At 38.7% G+C, this 25,024-nt stretch overlaps 1 protein-coding gene across 3 annotated transcripts in view; it reads right to left on the bottom strand.

Moving 5' to 3' along the window:
• The window catches only part of Dcaf5 (DDB1 and CUL4 associated factor 5), a 109,166-nt gene that overhangs the window by 62,018 nt on the left and 22,124 nt on the right, over positions 1–25,024 (bottom strand). For 2 of the 3 annotated variants that reach the window (XM_063240991.1, XM_063240990.1), the window contains exons 2-5: positions 8,000–8,143; positions 5,362–5,398; positions 3,935–4,074; positions 1,639–1,768 (exon numbers count right to left, since the gene is read on the bottom strand). In XM_063240991.1, the coding sequence (XP_063097061.1) occupies positions 1,639–1,768; positions 3,935–4,074; positions 5,362–5,398; positions 8,000–8,111 (419 nt within the window). In that variant the 5' untranslated portion in view covers positions 8,112–8,143. The remainder of the gene's footprint in view (positions 1–1,638; positions 1,769–3,934; positions 4,075–5,361; positions 5,399–7,999; positions 8,144–25,024) is intronic. The other variant, XM_063240992.1, reaches the window with a different exon arrangement.

Raw genomic sequence — 25,024 nt, 5'->3', positions numbered from 1 at the left:
GGATAATCAAGAGAAGAGTTAAAACACTCATAGCCATACCCTTCTCCATCTTTTTTTCAGTACCAGGATCAAACTCATAACCTTGAGCTTGCCGTTGCTGTGTTGCTGAGCTATATTCCTGGCCTTCTTTTTTCTCTTAAGACACTGCTGACACCATGAATCAGTCAAGATTTCCACTGGAGATGATTACCTCAGTGCCCACTCCAGTTACCAGCTGTCACTGCAGCTGTAAGTGGGGAGTAATAGGTTTAGAAAGGGCTAGCATAGTACAAATCTTGCCTTTTACAATATAATGGGCAGATGATCAGAACAGCTGATCTTCACAGTATAGAGTGGCAGAGAATACTAGTGCTGAACTCAGGAGACTGTCTTCCTCACAAGGCAGTGCAAAGGTACAACAGGGGTCAGCCACCACCTGCACTGGAAAAGCAAAAGCTACGTTTATATGCAACACAAAGGGCAAGAAAAATCTCTGCTGCCCTATGGAGCCTCAGGGAGCTCTGCTCAACATGATGGAACCCCTCTGAGCTACACAGATCTGCTGTAATAGTTTTAACTTCTGACTGCCCCATGGAGAGAATCAGCCAGGATAAAATTAAAGGACAATAATCCTCTATACTGTCCTTTTCATATGAGGCCCACGAAATAAATTATAACCTTGCTTACTTTCTATGACATTCTTTTACAATACTACTTTCTAATGCAGGAGATTGCCTCCACACTGGATTAGCAGAGGAGCTAGTTGTCTTTTATAAAGCAAAGTTGGCTTTTATATAAAGGTGCCATAAAAGGTCATTCCAACTTCGTAGGATTTACAGAACATAAAAAGACCTATTTGACCTCATCTTCATATCCTTCCATGCGTGAAATCCCCCCAATACTGATTCACATGAAAAGGTCAGGATAATTCTAACTATACTTGTTTAGTAATGAAAAGAGAAGGAGAAAATCATTATATCACTAATATCACAGTATACTGGCTCTTAACCTTTTGTTGTGCTCACCAATCCTTTGAAGAAACTGGAAAAAACAAACTTCCTTCTCAGAAAAAGACACTTCTATGAATATACAATATATATATTTTCCATACAATGTTGGGGATTCATAGTTCTCCATAAGCCCAGAACAAGTCCAGCAAAGTAACCCCTTCAGCCTGGGATTAAGAACCTCTGGCACAGCGCCTGCATGGCAAACGCAAGGTTGTAGTTTGATGCCCAGTACAAAAAAATAAATAAATAAAATAGAATTGAATAAATCCCTGGCTCAGCAACAATGACTCTGGCAAATCTCCATATCCCCAGCCCCCAGCCCCTCAAAAGTACCTATTTATCTAGGCAGTGATAGCCTCACAGTATTGAAGGGAGGCTCTCACTCCTCCACAATATTGCCTGGAACTGACTTGTCTAAGAGTCCGGACTACAATTCAGGACTCCTCTTCAGCAGGAAGTGTGGGTTTCTCATTCCGCCTGCTGCTCAGGAATAGGCTCTCCTTGGTTCAGAGATACCAGTACACGTTAAAAGATGCCCAACTAAGAGCAACAGCGAAGCCAGTTCTCACAACACTTGCTGACTGATCACTTTACCTGAGAAATGAAGGAGGGAAAAATTTGAAAACTTTATGAATCAAGAGGGACCCACCTCTGAGGTTTTCGAATATCCCAAAGTCCTACTCCTTCCTTTGAATTGGCTGTGGCCAATAACCTGGGCTCCACCGGGTTAAACATGACACTGTGAAAGGCTGAAGGATAGTTTGCCAGGCAGAACGGCTCTGTGAAAAAAGAAATTACAACCAGCTCATTCCAGGCACACTGGATCAGTGGCAGACAGGCGACAAGTGTGAATGTGCACATGAAAAAACAATAACCATCCCAAAGGATCAGAACTCCAACACAGTGCAGCCTCCAATGGGTACCTTTCCTGAAAGCACCTCTGAGCCTACACACATTTTCTGTGTGTAACAGAACAACAGCTACTAAAACACGTTTAACCACTTCAAGTCAGAATACTCAGAAATGTATGTAACATCTTAAAAAGGGGAAAGATAAAATCTTTTACAGTTAGTAAAACTGAATTTCACATACGCTAAAAAAATCCATGAGCAATTTATGGTAGGATTTTATTTTTAATTAAAATTTATTAGTTTTAAAAATTAAAAGTTCTTAAAATCCAAATAGCTTTATTAAAGATAAACCAAGACTGTGAAAAAATTAAGGCAAAACCATAGCACTTCTAGTTTATATTGCTACCTAAGTGGCTCAATGTAGATTTTTATGATTTGACTGCCAACATCATTATTATTATTATTATTATTATTATTATTATTATTATATCAAGGATCAAACTCATGACTGCGCATTTGCAAGGCAGGCGCTTATGCTGCTGAGCTAAATCCTCGGCCCTATTTTTACTTTTTAAAAATGCCTAAAGCTTGAACTTTTCTAGCATCCAGGTAGTTCTTAGTCCACTTCACCTAGAATCCTTGCAACACTTTGCTACCTCAAAGGATACACTCCTATGGAAGCTGTTATAGTCAAAGACAACCCCTTTTTCCATCTCTGATATCCACATATGGCACTGCACAAGGCTCCAGGAAGATGAAGTGCTCAGTTATCTCACCATCAAGTAGTGAAGACAGGGAAAAATTTCCTTTCCCAAGTGCAAAGAAACTCAGCCACAGTCACTGCTTGCTGCGACCAGGCCTGCCTAACTGTAAGGACAAGCTTCTCTGATAGCCTGAACCTCAATAACTAGCACATCTCACCATGTTCAAGCTTGAAATATAGAAAATAAGGGTTAGGACGTAGCTCAGGGTAGAGTACTTGCCTAGTACGTGACATGGCCCTGGGTTTGACTCCCACAACCACGCACACACAAGACTCAAACCCTGCCAGACAAAACAGGTAGGACAGCAACTCTGTGTACAGAGGTGATCACATTTTTTTATTTTAAAGAGATCAAGACAAAACAGGACATAACAAGGCAGATCAGAACAATGTAAGCAACACAGTATTTCACCAGAAGACAACCAATAATTAACAGTAACTACCACAATGTCTCTTTCTTTGAAATAGCTGAGTATAACTTCATATACAATAGTATCAAACATAACAAAATAGTATAAAAACATTCAAGAGAATGAGATTATTACAGGGCATTCAGAACCAAATAACAGAAAACAAACAATGGCTACTATATTATCTCATTTTCCATAGAAAATTTGTTTACAGAGGTGATATTACAAAACCAAACTAAGGATGGAAATGGGATGATGATGGCAAAAAGATGGAACTGGAGAAAGAGGCCCTTGAAGACAGTAGCAGAGAGAAAATCCTCTGCAACAAATGAGCAGAGAAGATGCATTTCCTGAAGAATGTGAGAGAAAGGTAACAAAACTAGTTCTTCATTTCACATGTCAGATACTAAAAGAATATATTTGGTGGAGACACTCACAGGTAATTCCTCATACATGGAACATATCTGCCACTATTTTGTGATCTTTCACACAGGTATGGTCACTTTCTGGGATTGTTTTTGTTTTCTAACAAAAGAGCAAGACTCAGAACTAGGGTTACAAGAAGGTATACAGCACACCAATTCTTTATAAACAACCAAGAATATTTGTGTGTCAGCACCACACACAGTGAGCCCTTGGTGACTACAATGAGGTGCCACATCCTTTGCTCTTTGGCCACTCAAGGCCAAGGCATGAGAGTTTGTGCAAATTCATAGGTATCTGGAGAAGGGTTGGCAAAGGTGCATAATTTCTAACTACTTAGTGCAGGGTGGCAATTTCAAAGATACACATGCATGCTGCTGTGTGAGCCTCATGTTTCTGAATGTCACCCACACCCAGATACTCATGTCATAAACGGACTCTTCAGTGATCCTGTCATCAAACTGTTCAAGGTAACAGCTTTTTGTACAGAGATCCTACCTCCATGAGGAGACTCCCGGATATCCCAAATGAGAACCCGGCCATCATCTGAAGAGCTGGCAAAAATGTTGTCATTTACTGGGCTCACTGACAAGCCATATACTGCATCTTCATGAGCAAACACGTCCAAGGTCTCACTGCTGAGAAACAGAGCAAGAGAGAGGCACACAGGCACACACATGCACACATACATTGTACAGTCCCAGCCCTCTAGCACCTAGACTGCAAGTTCTTTGAGAAACCAACCTAGCTGAGAAATAAAGGTCACTGTGTTTCCTAAAAGCTGAGGATTCAACTTAAAAGTAGGGGAGAAAAGATACTATTTTCCACAAATTTCATAATAATTTTCACACTAAGCATATTTAAAAATGACTCAACAGTTGACTTTTCTGTTTTCATGTATTACAGAATGTGTATACTTGTGTCCAGATTTGAGGGTAGTACTTCATTTCCAAAAATCAAGGGAAAGCTTTAAAGCAGCCAGATCACAGCAGGTATGGGAGCTTACTTCCCAGCAGCCCAGCATGGCGATTAAGAGCACAACTCTGAGCCAGACAGACTACATTCAGGTCCTAGTACCATTTTAAGGTAAGTTACCTAATATTTCTGTGATTTCTTTACCTCTTCTGGAAAGGAGATCACAATTAACACCCTTCACAAAATGACTATAAGAGTAAAACCAATTACAGTAATACATACAGAACACTTAGAATGGCTTCTGGCACAGAGAGGTAAGAACTCAGTAAATACTAGTTTGATGATGATGATGATGATGATGATGATGGTTTTGAGACTGACTCTTGCTGTTGTCTAGGCTGGCCTTGAACATACAATCCTCCTGCCTTAGCTTCCTAAATAGCTAGTATTATAGATGTGTGCACCAAACCCAATCATTACTAGTATTATTTCTCTTCTTTTCCTAACTATTCCTCTTATATTTCCACCTGAAAACTATAATTTCATATAACTTTGTAAATCCCTTTTTTTGTGTATTTTGTTTTGAGACAGTCTCACTATGTAGTTCAGGCTCGCCTTAGACTCCCCATGTAGCCAACGTAAGCCTTGAACTTCCAGTAATACTCCTGCCTCAGCCTCCTGAGTACTGGAATTATAGTCATGTCACCAGGCCCTGCTTCTATTTATTTATTTACATCAAAACCTTATTTTAAAAATATCACAGGAAACTTTTTCAGAAAAAGACCATTAGTTTCACATTATTTTCCTTTTTTTTTTTTTTTGGTCTTTTTCCTTTTTATCGGTACCAGGGATCAAACTCACGACTGCCTGCTTGCAAGGTAGGCACTTATGCTGTGAGCTAAATCCCCAGCCCCCCACATTATTTTCTTCAAAAAGCTATTTTGATCTAAAAAAATTTGCCTATCTTCATATAAAAAATAATCACCTTCACACATCAACAATCTATTTACCTTTCAACGTCATGGAGGATAACTTGCTCATCATTTCCTGTAAAGGAAAAAAGCAGAGATTTGATAATTCCTGCAGGAATTTGATCCCTGTCCACATTACAATGTAGTAATTTTGAGTTTTGAGAGACAAATATGAATATAGTCATTGTTAATACTAATTAGGAGTGTTACTTCAAAAAGGGTCTATAAAAATACTTTAAGGATAGAATATCCTGAAAGAGAATTTTAAGAAAGCACAGTAGCAATAAGGTAGAACATAATAATAGTTCAAGATATATTATGCAGTAGATTAAGCAAAACAACATTGGCCACTAGGGAAAACAGTAAATGCTCAACTAATTTACTCATCCAAGCTAGTTTCCTCTACCCTCCAGCAAAACATTCATTAGTTGAGACTGGAATAACATCTCTAGCATTTCTAAGCCTCAGCTGTTCCTCTGAATACAGAGAAAGTAATTGTATCTATTGCATAGTTCTCTTGTAAAGATGTAAGTCTGTAAAAGTATTCAGAATGGGCCAAGCAACCTGATAAGCTTGTAAGAGTGATAGTGAACCTTTTAGAGCTTTCAATGATTCGAACGATCCACTATGGAACATGTGCCTCAGGTTCGCCCCCCAATGGTCTATAATAAATGTTTACTACCATTCCCTCTTCATCTTTCTTTATAGCATTAAAATGTGATGACTATGTGGTTCAGAGTGATGGGAAAGTTTTTCTTTTTCTCCTTTTTTAAATCAAGGGGTCTAAAAAATTATATTCATGATATGACTACAAAATGATTTATACAGATAAAAATCAAAAACCTGAATATGAAAAAGCAGAAAGTAAAATATATCCCACTCTAGGCTTAAATGTGCACCCAGCAGTCACTTCATAGAAAGTAAAAGTAGCACTATAAGACATGGTTATTTTAAATTTCAAATCCCTCTCTGTAAATTCTACCATGGGTACATGGGAATGAAACTGATAACCCACACTAATGCCTTCCAGGTATCAGGTATAGTGCTATGTACTGAGGATGTGAGAACAAGATTCTGCCCCATTCTTTAGGAGCTGACACTCTAAACTCACAAACTAGTGGCACCAAGAGACTTGCCTTGTAGTGATATGGTTTAATTAAAAGACAATTACATTCCTCATGTGCAGAGAGAAAGTGAATGGGAGAATAAAACATATTTGAAGAGATACTTCTATTACCTGAAACTATTACTAATGAAAGGGCACCAGAGAATTAACAAAAGGCACAACACATTGTACACACCTAAGATGGTGAGTAGTTAAGTGTAACAGAAATGAAGCTAGAGAAGCAGACTGGAGTTGAGATTTTATACTGTGGGCATTAAACAGTTAAAGGCACACATGGTCAAATCTGTATTTTTAACTGAAAATTTATGTAAACAATGATAGAAAGTCATTCTAGTAGCTGAGGCCAAAGATGAAGAACTGTATCAGGGCAGTGGGTACAAAAAGAGAACTGAAACTGAAGGATGAGTCCTGAGAGACTTGCAAGACAGAACTGACAGGATTTAGTGACCAACTATACATGGAAATGAAAGAAAGGTAGGTTTGAGGATGGCTTTAAGATCACTATTAATAAAAACCAGGTAAAACTGGTGATTTTGTAAGTTGAAAAAGACTACATGTTAGCAGTTTATTTTATCTTGGTTTTAGATCTGTTGCTTTTTTTTTTTTTTTTGTACCAAGGATCAAACTCATGCCCTCATGCTTGCCAGGAAGGGGAGCTATATATGTGCCACTGAGCTATATCCCTGGCCTATATTTTTATATTTTTGAGACAGGGTTATGCTATGTCGTTAAGGTTGTCCTTAAACTCACTATGTAGCCCAGGCTGGCCTTGAATTTTTGGCAATTCTCCTGCCTCAGCCTCCAGAGTATTGGGATTACAGGTATTTGCCATCACAGCTGGCGTTTTGTTTGTTTTTTTATAGTGCCAGGGACTGAACCCTGAGCCTCACATATAGTATACAAACACTGGTGATGAACTGCATTCCTAGCTACCAATGGGTTGCATTTAAATGGCTTCTGAAACACAACTAGATATCCAATGGGAAAATATGCAGCCCAGAAGAGGGGTAAAGTCTGGAAATTCGGTGTTCAAAAAAGGGGTGGTTGATGGAAGACATCACCAAGAGGTAGGCTTAGCACTAGCCATTCCAGTGTACCCTAACACAACCCTTTCAGACAGATGTCATTCATGGGTCATGACAGCAAATTTAGCTTTTTGCCAGCAACTTTAAAAAATGAAACAGAGAGAGGCTGCTGGACTATATAGCAAGAACCTGTTCAAAAAAGAGAGAGAAGGAAGGAAGGAAGAGAAAGAAAGAAAAGAAAAAAGGAAGGAAGGAAAAAAAGAGACAAAATAAAATCAACAATATACTATATATTGTAAAGTAAGCTGGTAAGTTGTATGTGTGCCAGATTTCGACATGAAAAATTTTAGGACAAAAAGAAAAGGGGGGGGGGGATAGGAAAAAGATAAGGGAGAAATTCTAACTCACAAGTATAAACTGCTGTAAAGAGAAACCAGTAATCCCATAGCTCAATAAGACATAGGAAGAAAAATAATGAGTAACTTTAGCACTTCTAAAATCCCAACCACACTAAATTCCTTCTTACCTCCAGAAAATACTTTAGTATTTCCACTGTTGAAAGCCAAGCAAAAAATGTTGGAATGGTGCTCTCCTTTCAGCTGGATGGGCTTGACCCTGGAGTGGATGGCTTGTTCCATGTGCCACAGCAAAACTCGGCGGTCGTCTCCTCCTTGAGAGGTAGACAAGAATCTAGAGTTAAAACAGCTGACAGTCCAAGGCTGACACTGGGTTTTGCTAGCCTCAAATCCCATCCTTTCCAAAACTGTACCTCCTCAATTCCAAAAGACTCTGATGGGGCCCAAAAACCCAGGATTCCATCATCCCCCCCAAACCTTGGGACCTCTGACCTCTAGGCTGCTCATTCTCTTCCAGGAACTGAATCTTATGCAGAGACTATAGAAATTGACAGGGATAAACACTTACATTGAGACTGCCTCCACGTCTACTTTTCAACTATGAGTTCTGTGGCTTGGGATGGTATCTAAATTCTTTAGCTCTTAAAATTTACCACTTTGCAAAACAAGTTAAGGTTATGAAAATAATGGTTTGGGGTTTTGTTTTATTTTAATGAAAATGACAGTTTTTCACTCTACAATGGATTTAGATATACTATTCTGTGGACACTTTAGTTTTCCATAGCCTATACTTCTACTGTTTGCCCTTAACACCGATGCCATGAGTCAGGGACTTATCACTGCTTCCTTTCCAAGTTGATTAGTGACACATTTCTTGGGCTGATGGTGTGGCTCAGTGGTAGAATCCTTGCTGGAATCCTTATCTTTACTATCAAAAGTGGAAAATTAAAGACTGGTTCCCACACTTCTTCTATTTGTTCATGTTTCTTTTTTTATTTGGGTCCTTTTTTTGTGTGGTACTAGGGATCAAACTCAGGATCTCATGCTTGCCAGGCAGGTACTTATGTGGCTGAGCTAAATCCCTGGCTTGTTCATGTTTCTAACTGCATCTCCTTGTATCTCAGTTTCATTAAATATAAAGTAGAGATCATAACAGTCTTAGACTCATAAATTTTAAAGATTAAAAGCCAAGAACAAGAGTGTTAAGCAACTTGCCAACTAGGACTCGTAAGTAATTAGACTTTACAGCCCTTATTCTTCACTATCCTGTATTGACTGCTTTATGGAACAAAACAAGAACTATCACTGACAAAGTAAATTCATCTGATAAACTAAAGCTGTTTCCTTGATACCATGACTCAAAGCACAGAAGTAAAGACAACACAGACTTAACTGTAGTAAACTGAGACACCAGCATAGGACTGCCTAAAATTATAAGGATCTTATCAATGTATAAAACTGCCAATGGATTATCTAGAGTAAAGAATCCCCACAAATTTTAAAAGTAAAGTAGAAAAAGAAGCAAAGAATATGACAACTCATTGAAGAAAAAAACCAAAATACCAAACATATTACAGAAGATCTCAAACCCTAATAATTAGGGAGTAAGGTAGGACACGGTGGTCCAGCCAATAAGCGTAGCTACTTGGGAGGCTGAGGCAGAAAGATTGCAAATTTGAGCCCAGGTTGGGCAACTCAGTGAGATCCTGTCTCAAAATAAAAAATTAAAAAGGGATGGAGAGCTCAGCTCTCCCTTAGTTCAATCCCTACTACCACCAAAAGAAAAAAAATCAGCAATTGTCAGGGATTGGGGAGGTGTGAAAAGGTATATATGATATTGTAACAATGAATATGTATTATTATACATTTGTCCAAAGCATAGACTACACAACACCAAGAATGAATCCAACGAAACTATAGACTCTGGGTGATTAGGCTGTGTGAACGTATATCCATTAACTGTAACAAATGTACTATTCCAGTGGAGGATGCTGATAATGAGGAGAGACTATATGTGTCGAAGTATGAAAGTGTATGGGGAATCTCTGTATGTTTCTTTTTAACTTTGCTGTGAACCTAAAACTTCTCTCTGAAAAAGACTTCAAAACAAAAAATAAGCAAAACAAAAAACAGACTGAAAGACTCCGGGAGAACATGGCGGACAGACAACAGCAACTACTGAAGGCTCTCTGAAAGACTCGGCTCAGAGGCCAGGAATGATGCGGACTAAGGAGACACGAACCAGTAGAGATATGCTCTGCTGACTCAGGAACGAACTGGGCTGAGAGAATCCAACTTAGGATACAGTCCTGGCGCTAAAATAGGATCAGAAAAGACTCGGTGTAGAGGCTCGACCCCGCGCCATTGGAAACCGCGATTTGGGTTTCCCGCCGCCCGGCAGCTGGCTGCCTCCACAGCGGCTCGGCAAGGAGAGACGCGCCGAGCTCTGGGAACGGGAGTCTGCGAACGGAGTCGGAAACAGGACGGACAAGGAGGCGTACACAAAAACTGACTGGTGGCGAGGTGAGCGAGAAACTGACCCCCTACCACAGTTTGACTCCAGCGGAGGTTTTTCTGGGCTCAGGCAGTCCTGTAAGAGCAGGGTGCGGTGGCAACTCCAGCCACACATTCCCCTCTTGGACGGGATTGGTGAAAAGTGCCTGGCCTGAGTGACGCTGCTGGCGGACTCCCTAGGCTGGCCTAACCCAGATCCCAGAGCCTGACGGTGGCCCGGAGGAGCGACTGACTCCCGCATAGGCTGCCTCCTCCGCAACTCCCTGCTGCGCAGCGGTGGGCGGGAACAATTAGCCAGCGCAATTTGATCAGGCTGTGGCTGACAGGCAGGGAAGCCGGGCCTCCCATGTAAGCTTGCATTTTATAAGGAACAGAAAATATGGGGAAGGGAAGCAACAAAAAAGGCTCCTCGGCCCCCAATCCTGAGAATCAGGCAATAGTGGACACCGCACCAATATACATTAAGCGCCATATAGAGAGCCTCATAGACCAATTCAGGAATGAAGTTATCAATGACCTGAAGCTAGAAGTATGCAGAATAGTTAGAGAAATGCTAAGCACCACCCAGGAAAAAGCAGATGGTGGAATGGAAGAACAGAAAAAGAGGGGAGAATTGCTTGATGGAGAAAACAGAGAAAGCATTGAGTATGTGAAGCAGGTTCAAAGGGACTATCAAGAAATTAAGAAGTCTATCCAAGACTGGCATAACAGCTTGAAAGAAACTAAGGACAGACTATCTGAACTGGAGGGCAGACTTGAAACATGGGAGAATGAAATGAAAAACTTCTTAAAAATAACAAAGAAACAAACAGCAATAATACAAAGACAAGAAGATGATAAGAGGAGCCATAACTTAAGGATTAAGAACATAAAAGAAGAAGTAGGGACACAAACAAGTGAACTACAAAAGCTACTCACAGAAATAATCCAGGAGAATTTTCCTAATTTAGCAAAAGGTAAAGATACTCAGATGTATGAGGCATACAGGACCCCAGCTACCTACAACCCTAACAGAGAAACACCCAGGCATATAATAATAAAAATTCCAGAAATTCAATACAAGAACAGAATATTAAAAGCTGTAAGAGACAAGAAACAGATCACTTACAAGGGAATACCCATCAGAATTACAGCAGATTTCTCTTCACAAACCATCAAATCACGAAGAGCATGGGGAGAAATAATTCAAGCTTTGAAAGATACTAATCTCCAGCCAAGATTGAGATATCCTGCACAACTGTCCCTGGAAATTGATGGAAAAACGAGGTGCTTCCAGGATAAAGAGGAACTGGGGGAATTTGCAACCACCAATCCAACCCTACAGAAAGTATTGCAGGATATTCTAAAAAAAGAAAAATACAAAGAACCCAGAAATAGTGGCGGGGAGGCCACAATGAATGGAGCAGAGAACAAAATGAAGAAGACAAACTGACAGCTACTGACAGAAAAAGAGCTCAACAGAAATGAGACAGAGAAGATTGGATGATAGGAACAGCTTTTTTTGGAGAAAATGACATCTTAATAGGTAATGCTGATTTAGTACCATCTTGTTTTGAAGTCTCATCTAGCTTTTGTTCTTCTGTCTCCAATGGTCTAAACAGGTTGTATCTTATTGGATTTTGTTATGTACGATAGTATAAGCAAAAACCTTTTAAAGACAAGGAGATTATACAGAGACCATTGTTCATTTTCTGTTAGTCGATTCTAAATACTCTATAATGCTGTCATTCTCTTAAATGGTTTTACATTGTTTTGATATACTTAATGCTACAGTATATGAAGTTGTACTCAAGGACTTCAGGGAGGGAGTCAATATGGTAACTATTTTTGGGTCAGGATTATCTGGTGGTGAAACACTATTCTGCTTAAATGGTTATGTTTTGATCTGCCCTGTTTCGCTGTTATGCCCTCTTTTTTCTCAATCTCCACTCCATTATTTACTTTTTTATTTTTATCCATTTAATTAAAGGGAAAAATATAGCAGGATATAATATAGTAACCCACTTTGACTCTCTATTATCTCGATTTGAAGCCCTGTATTACTCTCACCATCCTGTTTTTGACTGAGGTTCCTCTATTCTATTTTGCTGGATAGTATCAGGTTCGAAAGTTTAGGCATCAGCTGAGAAAATAATGAGATTCATTATAACGCCCATTCTCGTTGACTTTTATCTACTTTTGAAGACCTACAATATCTCCAATGTTTTGGTTTTGTCGGTTTTATTCTTTACGGTTTTGTTCAATTGTATTACAACTAATGATATAGGCAATTCTATTAGAAATAGTGGGAGGCATTATGGTAACCATTGTTGATCACCTTCTATTATGTTTCTATATTATCTATTATATCCACCCTTTTGACTTGACCGATTCTGTTCTGTTATGTCACATTTGGTTTTACTCTCTTCCAAAAAAGCAATACGAACCGTGGGAGCAATGAAACCCAAAATGTGTAATAGTCACTGTACAAAAGAGAGGAAAAGAAAGTGCTCTAAACTATATAACTGCATGTATATTTAAATGTATAAGATAGAAAATGATATCACAGAGTTTTATTGGATCATTGAACAGAACTGTTTGCAGTATCATTGTTGGAATGTCCACTCTACAAGCTTTAATTTTGTGACTGGAACAATTATTTCTAAGATGGCAATATGTAATCCATTAACTAGTGATTTCCTACTGCGCATTTTTTTCTTCTGTAAATCTGTATAACTTGTACCCCTTCACTGTTTTTTTTTTCTTTCTTTTCTTTTCTCCTTAAATAAAAATAAATAAATAAATAAATAAATAGGGGAAAAAAAAAAAAAAAACAAAAACAAACTCACGACCGCACACTTGCAAGGCAGACACTTATGCCGCTGAGCTAAATCCCCAGGTCCCCCCCCCCTTTTTTTCTTACTTTTTTTTTTTTTTTGTCTCCTTCTCTGACTTTTAAAAAAATATATTATTTTTAATTGTGGTCAAATACAAAAAAAAAAAAAAAACCAGACTGAAAATAAATAAAAAACAAGATGCCAATTCACCCTTACCCTGAGCCAGCCCATACATGGGCTGGGAGACAAGAACCCCACCTCTCCTCACCATAAGCAATCAGCTGGTTTGGAGGACAGGCTGAGTTGATAGCAACTGAGGTATGAGAACAACTTAATGCTTGTACCGTTTGATTGACCTTGCAGGCCTAAAGCAGTAGTCTGAGCATCTATTAAGAGGATAACTATGCAATATGGCAACTATGAAATACAGACTTCCCTCTTTCTTGTTTTTGAAATCCAATATTGTTCTCACTGGGGTTTTTTTGGTTCCATTTTATTGTTTTGTCTTATTAAATGTTCTGTTTTGACTGGTTTTATTCTGCCCTGTTTTGTTTGATTTTTTTGTTGTTTTGTTGTTTTTGGTATCAGGGATCAAACTTATGACCTAATGCTTGGCAGGTAGGCACTTGTGCTGCTAAGCTACATTCCTGGGCCTTTGTTTGATTTTATTATGTCTGATGGTATGGACAGCAATTCTGAAGGTACTATGAGGCATTATGGTAGCCACTGTTGATTTCCTATTATCGTATATTGAAGTCCTATATCACTTTCACTGTTTTGTAACGATTTTGCTTTATTCTGCTTTATTTTGTTTGGTTTTATTCTCTTCAAAATAAAATTTTTAGGGCTGGGGATTTAGCTCAGTGGCTTAAGTTCCTGCCTGGCAAGCACAAGGTCATGAGTTTGATTCCTGGTACCCCCTCCAAAAAATAAATGAATAAAAATTTTTTGAAACTTAACAAATTACCAATATTTTGTAAAATCTGATTATCTGACTTTAACACTTAAATATTTCATTAAAAATGGATTTGGAAAAAATTTTTAAAATAAATATTTCATATTAAGCAATTACTGTTATATTTCTTAAATAATAATGGCACGGTCATTATGTTAAAAAAAGAAAAAGTCCCTATTAAGAATGTTTACTGGGGCTGGGGATTTAGCTCAGTGGCATAAACATCTGCCTTGCAAGCACACAGTCATGAGTTCAAGCCCCGGTACTGATTTTAAAAAAAGACCGTTTACTGAGAGACAGATCCACCTCTGCCTGCTAGGTGCTGCCACTGGAAGGCCCTTTCCTACAGGCACCCAGCATGGGCAGAGAGAGCCAGCAGATCTGCCTCTGCCTGCAGGAAGCAGGGACACACAGTCAGTCAGATAAGCCCTGTGCATCTGTAGGCCACAATTGGAGGCCCCTGGTTCCTTCGGGCAGCCATCACACAATAGCAGAATCAGGCAAATACACTCTGTGTGTCTGCCACCATTGCAGGAGCCCTAGTTAAGACCCACCTCCATGCACCACTAATCATCAAGGAAACCCCAGTAGCTGCACAGGTCTGGAGAAGCCTCCACTCCCTGCTATCTCCCTGTAAATCTGGGGTTAGAGAAGCAGGTGCCTTCCCATACACCGTGGAGGGGCAGCCAATGTGGGAAGTGCCTGGCACCCCACAACCAGCTTGCTGGGAGTAACTCAAGAGAATGTCAAGACAAGGAGCAAAAGGCAATCTCAGACCTCCAGCCCACACAAAACAAGTCTGGGAGATACAGTCATGGAAATCTCTGAGAGGATAGCAACTGAAGTGAGGAAACAACTTCATGAGATTGTAAAAGCAGTCAAATCAGAAATAATGTCTCAGGTAAAAGATGAGATCATAAACACACTGAAAGAATTGTTCAGCAGGTTTAAAGACACAGACAAAAAAGAGGAGCATCAGAAAATGGTAGAAACCTTGAACAAACAATATAGACAGGAATTACAATGCATGAAACAGATTCAAAGAGAGATCCAGGAAATTAAAACTTCAATCAAAAGCTGGCAAAATTGCTTGGAAGAGACTGAAGATAAGACTTTCAAACCTTGAAGATAGAGGATTACAGCCAGTGATCGTGAAAGGAAAGATCTCTTAAAACAACATGGAATCAGGAAACAACAACTCAATGGCTGTGGATGACGCAAAGAAGCATAAATTAAGAGTGAGAGATGTTGGTGAAGAAGCAGGGGTCAACACAAATGAAATTAAAAAGCTATTTACTGAAGTAATAGAAGAAAACTTCTCAAAAACATGGGAGATGGATCTGGCATGCAGATAAGTGAGGCATATAGGACTCCAACTAGCCATAACCAAAGTAAATCTACACCCAGACATATAATAATCAAGATCCCAGAAACTCAGCATAAGAATAGAATATTAAAAGCTCTTAAGAGAAAAGAAACAGATCACCTATAAAGGAAAAACCAATCAGAATCACAGCAGACTTGTCAACACAAACCATGAAGTGAAGAGTTTGTAGTAAAGTGTTTTAAACCCTGAAAGAAAACAACTTCCAACCCCGATTGATGAACCCTATAAAACTATCTTTCAAAGTTGATGGAAAAATAAGATACTTCCATGATAAAGAACTGAAGGAATTCACAACCAACAAACCAACCCTACAGACAGTGCTAAAAGGATAATCTAGAGAGAGATAAAGCTGTTGTTCATGGTTCTAAGAACAGCAGCAGAGGAGGATCGCCAAACAAGACAGGCCATTGAAAGAAGGGGAAAAGTGGAGAGCCAACAACAGGAGGACAGCATGTTAGAGACAATCCAATGTATGCTGGTTGTAATCATTAATGTAGATGGCCTCAGGTCAGCAATAAAAAGAAATACAGTAAGTGGATCAAGAAACAAGATCCATGGATATATGCAATTCAAGAAGCACATTTAATTGGAAAGAAAATTCACAGACTGAAGGTCAAAGGAGAGAACAATTTTTCCAAGTGACAGGAGACCAGGAAAAAAAAAAAGCGAGAGTAACTTGCCCATCAACCACAGAATGGATAAGAAAGATATGGTATTCTCATGCAGTGGAAAGCTACCCACCTATAAAGTACAATAATCTCAAGGCTCCTGTAGGTAAATGGACCCTTGTTCACGGGTAAAACAGTTCAAATTCAAATGCATTAACTCTAGCATAAGAAACAGAAGGAGTTGATGGGATCCAAAAGCAAAATAGTTATTGTTAGAGTGATAGAGGAGGGAAAGGTGGTAACTACAGTTAATTTCTTATTGTCTTGTCTTGAACTCATGTATTGTTTTCACAATTTTGTTAGGTTTGGCTTTGTTCTGTCTTGTTTTGTTAGATTGTACTCTGATGATAGGGACAGCTATTTTGCATATAATGGGATACATTATAGTAACCTTGGTTTCCTATTATATTGCTTTGAAGTCATATAATGCTCTCATTCCTTTAACTGTTTTTTTTTTTTCTTTTTCCTTTATAGGTACCAGGGATCTAACTCACGACTGCCTGCTTGCAAGGCAGGCGCTTATGCCGCTGAGCTAAATCCCCAGCCCCCCTTTAATTGGTTTTATCCCATTTTGTTTAATTTTATTATGTGTCATGGTATGAATAGTTATTTTGAAGAAAATGAGACATAGTAGTCATTGGTGATTTCCTATCATCTTGTTTTGAAGTCCTATCATACTTTTGTTCTCCTGTTTCGATTGGCTCTATCCTGTTGTGTTTTATTTGATTTTATTATGTGTGATGGTATAGACAACTTTTTGGAGGAAACTGAGATATTATGGCAGCCATTGTTCATTTCTTATTAATCTGATTTTGAAGTTCTGTAATGCTTCATTCTTTTGAATAGTTTTATATTATTTTGTTATGTTTGCTATTATTGTGTGTGAAAGTATGGTCAACTATTTTGAAAAAAAACAAGAGACATTATGGTAGCCACTGTTGATGTCCTGTTGCTTGTTGTGAAGTGCTGCGTTCCTTGCATTGTTCTGTTCTGATTTGTTTTGTTTTCTTTTGTTTTATTCTCTTTAAGATGAAAAAATTAAAAAAAAAATGTTTACTGAGGTGGTTGATAAGGTATATGCTGGAATTTCCTTTACAGTATCTTCCCAAAACAAAGGGATAGGTGCTTACCAAAATGTGGAAATTGCCAGAGATAAATACACTGTCCTACTGTCCTACTCTACTTTTGTGTATGCTTGAGGATGTTCATAATAAAAATATTTTGGAATGTTTAAATGTTCATGATAGCAGGGGAAAAAAAGGAAAACATGTGGACTGGGATATTCATGGCAAAGAAATAATAAGAGCATTTTTATATTTACTTACTAAGATCTCTGCCAGGCAGCACAATCTCTCTTGAATGGGAGCAATTCAAGTTAAGTTAAAAACAAAGACTTTGCACTGAACTCTTGTTCATTCGAGGAATTTACAGTATGATTTTTTTTTTTTTTTTTTGAGACAGAATCTCACTACTTTGTTGTTCAGGCTGGTCTTGAACTTGCAGTGACCCTCCTGTCTCAGGCTCCCAAATACTAGGATTACAACCATACCTGATTTATAGTATAATTTGATCTTTGTAATTCAAAATATGTGGTTATTTATCAAGTGCCTCGGAATCATTTAAACTGATTTGTTTGTAATATTTAAAGTGACAATGACAGTCTATGGGAGAAATCACTGCGACAAAATTGATCATTATGCCAAGGTCTGTCTCTACTTTACTCTCAAAGTAGTATAAGACATTGGGCTGGGCATTTAGCTCAGCGGCATAAGCGCCTGCCTGGCAAGTAGTGTGAGGTCGTGAGTTCGGTTCCCGGAACCACCCAAAAAAAAAAAAAAAAAAAGAGAGAATAGGAAAAAAAAAGACATAAAGCACATCACCCTTCACTCTTCCCTTCCTTTTAACTAAAGTATAACAATCCTGAGGGACAAGAATAGTTTTTAATCAAGTAAGTTAAAACAACAAAAAAACCTCAATGAGTGCATACTAATGCCTTAACTAAAAACTGCTGGGCTGTTTTTAAGCCAGCAGAGGGAGCAGAGCAGCTGTGCCTGTCCCACAAAGCAACAGAAGGCTGGTGGAAAAAGTCAGTGAAGAAAACAAAAAGGAAGTTAGGCATGGTGGCACTTGCCTGTTAACCTAGCACTCAGGAAGCTGAGGCAAGAGGACTGCCATGAGTTCAAGGCCAGCTTGGGCCACATAGTGAGACCCTGTGTAAAAACAAAAAGCAGGGGCTGGGGATTTAGCTCAGCGGCATAAGCGCCTGCCTTGCAAGAAGGCAGTCGTGAGTTCGATCCCTGGTTCCGATGAAAACGAAAAAGACAAAAAAAAAAAAAAAAAAGCTCTACAGTTCTCTGTCTGAATTCCCCAGCCACTTAAAAAGGGGAGGGAGGGATTAAACTGGCTGTGGTGGTACACACTAAAATCCTCACACAGAAACAAAGGAGCTCAGTCACCCCCCACTTCCTTTCTTTCAACTGTGAACACCACACAACCCTAACGATTACCCAGGTTTAAATTTAGGACCACCCTAATGATTATCTGGCCTTAAACTTAGGAGGTCGCACAGACTGCTGACATTTGACAGTAGGTGGCACCTTGGACCAGTGGTGTCTGACTCAAACACCAGAAGCCGGAGCTATTCAGATTCCTTTTTCTCCCTCTTCTCACTGGAACCATTTTCATTTTCCTTCACACTGGAGTCTTTTCCCTTCATCCTGATCCTGTTGCTATCCTGTGATCCTCAATAAATGTAGCAACTTACCATATACTATGAGATATACACTTGGCAATTCTTGCTTATCATACACCACAGCTTAGACTATTGTTTGAAATTTAAAAAAAATAAATTTAACAAATTACCAACATTTTGCAAAATCTGATTATCTGACTTTAACACTTAAACATTTCATTAAAAATGGATTTAGAAAAAAATTTTAAAAAATAATATTTCATATTAAGCATATTAAGGCAAGAGGATTCAACTCATTACTCAACTGTAATGATCCTAGCGTTCTGTCTTCTCTGAGACATAAAAATCACATATTTGAGCCTAGAGTGGGCAACTTGGTGTTTTAGGGAGAACTTATTTCAAAAACTTTAAAAAAGATCTGCAGACAAAGGCCCTTGGCTCAATCTCCAGTCCACGCTTACACAAAAGAAGGGGTAGCTGAGCACAGTGGGGTGTGCCTATAGAGAAAGAAGACAGCAAGTTCAAGACCTACCTGTACAACTTAGACTGTCTCCACATAAAATACGGAGAAGTGCTAGCGACATAGCTCAGTGGTATAGCACTTGTATAGCATGTGTGAAGCCCTAAATTCAATCTCAAGGCCTAAAATAAAAAGCCAGAGAAACATTGTGCCCTGCAGAGTACCAGTAAAGAACATGATCATTAAAGCAGCTGGTAAAGGAGTCTGGAGTAGGATGATTGTGGGGTTGGCATGAGCCCAGGCCCACGCTCTCTAAGGGGCCCTGAGGCAGAGCACAGGGACCATTCAGGGATGCTGGGCCTTTCTACTCTAGGCTGGAGCCAGGTCCCCAGGCAAAAAACAAGCATAGGCTGGCTTTCTAAGCCATTTTCCTCCCAGCTGTTTAGTTTCCAACTCACTTGACAACCCTAGGAGAACACAGCCACTCTTGATTCTGGATATCTGCAGGTTTGTTTCATTTTGCCCTAAAAGAACTAATTCATTTTTAAAAAAATTTATAATCACCCCGTGGCAGCAGCTTTATAGTTATAGAATGAATACACACACACGTTTTTGAGACAGAGTCTCACTATGTAGTCCAGGCTAGCCTCAAACTTGCAGCAATCCTGCCTCAGCCTCCCAGGTGCTGGGATTACAGGTATGCACCACCATGTGCAGCAAGGAAAAAAAAGAAAAAAAAAAAAAAAAATATATATATATATATATATATATATATATATATATTTTTTTTTTTTTTTAATCAGTACCGGGGATCGAACTCACGACCGCCTGCTTGCAAGGCAGGTGCTTATGCCGCTGAGCTAAATCCCCAGCCCCAAGAAAATATATTTTTAAAGTACTCTTCCCAAAAGGTCTTGAGGTATGTGAGCAGAAACTATGCAAGTCTTCATACCACACAGTAACAAAAGTAATTAGCATTATTCTTACTTTATAGGCTGAGAAAGCTAAGCTATAGAAAGAAAGGATTTGCTTTGATTATCCTCAAAAAAGTCAGCCCCAACACAAGAGGAGTTGAGGAAACACTCAGACTCTGAGTCAAATAATTTCAATGTCCATCAACAAAAGTCTGGATAAAATTATTATTCGGGGAAGTAAGCCAGGTACAAAAGGACAAATACTCCAGGATTTCAATTATATGAAGTGCCTAGAATGATTTCGAGGCACTGGGGGGAAAGGAGTACAGTACTGTTTAATGGTGAAAGTTTCAGTTTTCCCAGATGAAAAGCTCTAAAGATGGATGGTGATGATGGTTATGCAACATTGTGAAAATACTTAATACCACTGGAAAGAAAGTACAGTTATCATGCCTAAAAAATGGGCAAAGTGTGGTGGTGCACACCTGTAGTCCCAGCACTTGGGAGACTAAAGCAGGAGGATTGCTATGAGTTCAAGACCTGCCTGAGCTACACAGAGAGTTCAAGCCCAGCCTGAACTACACAGCAAGACCGTGTCTCAAAAGGGGGGAAAAAAGTCTTAACAATGGGTGAGGCAAATTTTATGATGATTTATTTACTATTTATTTAATTTGTGGCCCCAGGGATGAACCCAGAGACTTCCTGATCTACATTCCCTGCCTTGTTGTTGTCTAGGTTGGACAACTTGCAAATCTCCTGCATCAGCCTCCCCGAGGGCTGGGAGTACAGGTAGGAAACACATACAAATTTTACGTATCTCTACAATTTAAAAGTATAAATAAGTTTTTGTTTACATACGTACTCTACAGCCTACATAAGTAAGCCCGAGGCAATTCTGGCTATCCTGAGGTGGAGTAATCTCAAAAATACAAAGGGTTTAGTAGCTGTATTACCTACAATACTCAAAATATTACTGTCCTTTAGCAAATGGCATTATGGGATTAGATCCAGGATTTTAGGTTTCATCCTGTAAAAATGGCAAAAGTAATGCTATATAGAAAGTTATAGAAGTAGAAATGCCATACTCTTCTGGCCTCAATTTTATGTTTGTAAATTTAAGAAAATACCACCTATCTCCCAAGACTGTTGCATTAAGTGAGATGGAATGTATAAAATCAGCTAGCCCAGTGTTACATATATTAGTTACACACTCCTCAAAATTCAAAACATCCTACTTTTGCTTGTATCCCAGCATTCTAAGAGGCTAACGGGGAAGGATCACAAATTCCAGCCCACTCTGGAAAACCTAGCAACTTAACAAGACGGTTGTCTCAAAGTAAAAACTGGAGCTTTAGCTCAGTACAAAGGTCCTAGAGTCAATTCCCACTATCACAAAAAAAATTTTTTTAATTCTAATTTCATTGAAGTATCAACTATGAATTTATCCTCATCTTTCAAACTTTTGTTTTTGGTTGTACAAAAGTATGAATAACATGACACGTTTTAATAAAATAAAAAATATAAAATTTTTATATAGTAAGAGATTCAAAATAGTTACCAGAGCTCCTGGGCTGTTAAATTTTACTTAATGTCCTTGTATGTTGTCAAGGCTTTTCCCTTTTCTTTTCTTTTTTTTTGAAGCTGTAAAGACTAAAGGAAAATCATTTAGCCAGGCTTTCTATTGACTTACATGCTCCTCCTTTTCAGCAGAGTGCTGAGGCTGAGCCCTGTGTGCCTGCTACGCCTCTCCTGAGCTCCATGAAGCTGCAGCATGATACAGATGCACAGACTACATGCCACACAGTCCAGCTACAGGTATGAATGGAAATAAGTCTGTCTTATCTTTCCAAAGCTGGAAATAACAGCCTTTTGTATAGAAATTCATTCACATATTCATTTCATTTCATTTTTCCTTCTGAGATGGAGATAATGTAGATCTTTCTCTAGTTAAGGATCAGGAAGGCAAATAATTCACTAAGAATCTAAGGAGCTGAATGTTGTATCCTACCAGCATGCAGAGTACTGACTGCTACCTACAATTCCAAATGAGGATGTTGTGCAGTTTTATATAAGAAAAGCATGTTCCACTTTGTCTTTTTTTCCATAGAAATTCCTGGTTTTTTGTTTTTGTTTTGACTGTTTTTAAGTGTAGACTTCTGCAGCATGGACTACATTTGCTTTTCACAATCATGCAACTATAACCACCATCTTATCTTCTGAACTTTTTCATCTTCCAAGCTATTTAAAATTTGTGTTTTATTATATTTTAATACTGGAGGTTGAACCCCAGTCCCTTTCTCACTTTTTGAGATGCGGTCTTGCAATAAGCTGTTCAGGCTGGGCTTGAACTTGTCATCTTTCAGCCTTGCCTCCCAGAGTGCTGGAATTACAGGGATGTGCATACCACACCTAGCTCCAAACTGAAATTTTGTATTAACTGAAGAATCACTCCCCAAATCTCTGACAACCACCATTCTTCCTCTACAAACACCATGTCTGTCTTTCTCTATTTGATTATTCTCAGCACAATATATAAGCGGATTCACACATTTTTGTGCCTGGCTTATTTCACTTAGCATAGTATCTTCAAAGTCCATCCACAATATATCATGTGTCAGAATGTCATTCATTTTTTAAGATTGAATGATATTCCAATGTGTGTATAAACTACATTTTGTTTACCCATTGAAGGACACTTTGAGCTGCTTCCACATTTTTTTTTGAGACAAATTTTTGCTATGTAGTACAGGTTGACCTTGAGCTCCTTTATGTAGCCCAGGCTGACCTCAAACACAGTGATCCTCCTGCCTCAACATCCTAAGTGCTAGGATTACAGGTATGTGTCTCCGTACCCTGGCTGCTCTTCCACCTTCTGCTACTGTGAATGCTGCTGCTATGAACACAAATGTACCAGTATCCGTTTAAGCCTGTTTCCCACTCTTCTGGTACATATACATAAGTGAAACTGTCAGATCATATGGTAATCCTATGTTTTACTTTTTAAGAAACTGCCATAGTGTTTTCTACAGTGGCTACACCATTTTACATTCCCATCAGCAATCCACAATGGTTCTAATTTCTTCACAACAGCAATACTTATTATCTTTTTTTGTTGTTGTTGTTAATAGTCACTCAAGTGGGTTCAAGATGTCTGTTGACCTTTTTGACTTTGAAATAAATAAATAGCCTAAATGACTCTCAAGTCCTATTGAGTATCTTGAAGCATATCATTCTATTTTTCTTTACTTATTACTTTGTATACCTACCTGAATTCAGTAGACTTTTCTGTCCATTCCACCCAGACAAAATATTACTTGTAATTTATCTCCATTCGTTTGACATTTTACTAAACAAACTTTATATAGAAATTTGAAAAATTTTATACATCTTCCAATCCACTGCAAAAACTTCTAAGAGTATGAATCTCTATTTACAACCCTGCCACTTCCGCAATTCAATCTGTTAAACAGGTGGGTGTGACACTGGACAACATGCAAAAACAGGTGCTTAACCTAAAGGAGCACAGTTCAGTTCTAAATGCTGCTGCCTTTGGGCCAGTTATTTAACTTTTTTATACTGTCATCCTCCCCCCTGCAAAACAGAAAATAACAAGCTATTTCATAGTATTATTGTTAGGGTTTATAGACTTTTGGTGGCTTGAACCATCAGTTTAACATGCATGACTATCCCATTGAACAGACTGGTGGCAAGACATGAATTATATGTGAACACACTACTGTGATACAGTTTGTATAAAAAAATTGGTCCACTAGCCAGTTATTACTACTTTTTAGTTTTTTAGTTTTTTTGTTTGTTTGGGTTTTGTTATTTTGTTGGGTTTGTTTGGGTTGTTATTGCTGTTTGTGGGGTATTTTTGTTTGTTTGCTTTTGGGACAAGAGTTTCCCTCTGCCGTTCAGGCTAACCTTTAACTCACTTTGTAGCTCACTTGGTAGCCCAGGCTGGCCTCAAACTCACAGCAATCCTCCTGTCTCAGCCTCCCAAATGCTGGGATTACAGACATGCACCACCATGCGTGGCATTAGTCAATTATTATATGGCATTTGAACTCAAACAGTCACTAATACCAGCTAAATTTCCTCAGGGCTGGGGTAGGAGAGTACTCTAAAGGTTTTACATGTAAATATAATTATATAGGTTCCAAGCTATAATAGTTGAAGCTGGGATATAAATCCATGAAATCTGACTCCAGACTGTGCTCCTTACCATGAAGCAACAGCCTCTCAAATACAACAGGAATCAGGCAATGAAGCAAATGGGTGAAACCTACCAGATTAAATGAAAGTGTTCCTCCTTGTTTTGTTTTTTGAGACAGAGTCTCACTATGTAATTCAGGTTGGCCTTGAACTCACTGTGTAGCCCAAACTGGCCTCAACATCATGGCAGTTCTCCTGTCTCAACCTCAGTGCTGAGATTACAGGCATGCACCACCACGCCCAGCATAACACTCTTTTTTTTAATCCAGTATCCTTCCTTTGAAAATTGAGACCACTTATCTACCTATTATCTCATTTTATTTTTCAGTATCTCCAGTTAGGTAGACACGATATACGAACATTATCCCCATTTTACAGCTGTCAGAAGTATGGTACTGGCTTGCCTTGGCTCCTATCTTGGAACAGTTTACATTACATAGGAAGCAAGCATTAAACCAGAAGTTTTAATTTGCTGGTACAAGCCATATGAAATAAATCATTTCTCTAAAATCAGAAAACTACTATAATAATGCTAGCATTTCAAAATCCTAACTCAGTATACTAGTCTCTAGAC

This window comes from Cavia porcellus, unplaced genomic scaffold (assembly GCF_034190915.1).
Source record: "Cavia porcellus strain 051 isolate PalLab524CR breed Dunkin Hartley unplaced genomic scaffold, mCavPor4.1 scaffold_31, whole genome shotgun sequence".
Classification (NCBI taxonomy): domain Eukaryota; kingdom Metazoa; phylum Chordata; class Mammalia; order Rodentia; family Caviidae; genus Cavia; species Cavia porcellus.
Note: the sequence above shows the minus strand (reverse complement) of the source record. Positions and strands in the feature narration are given on the sequence as shown.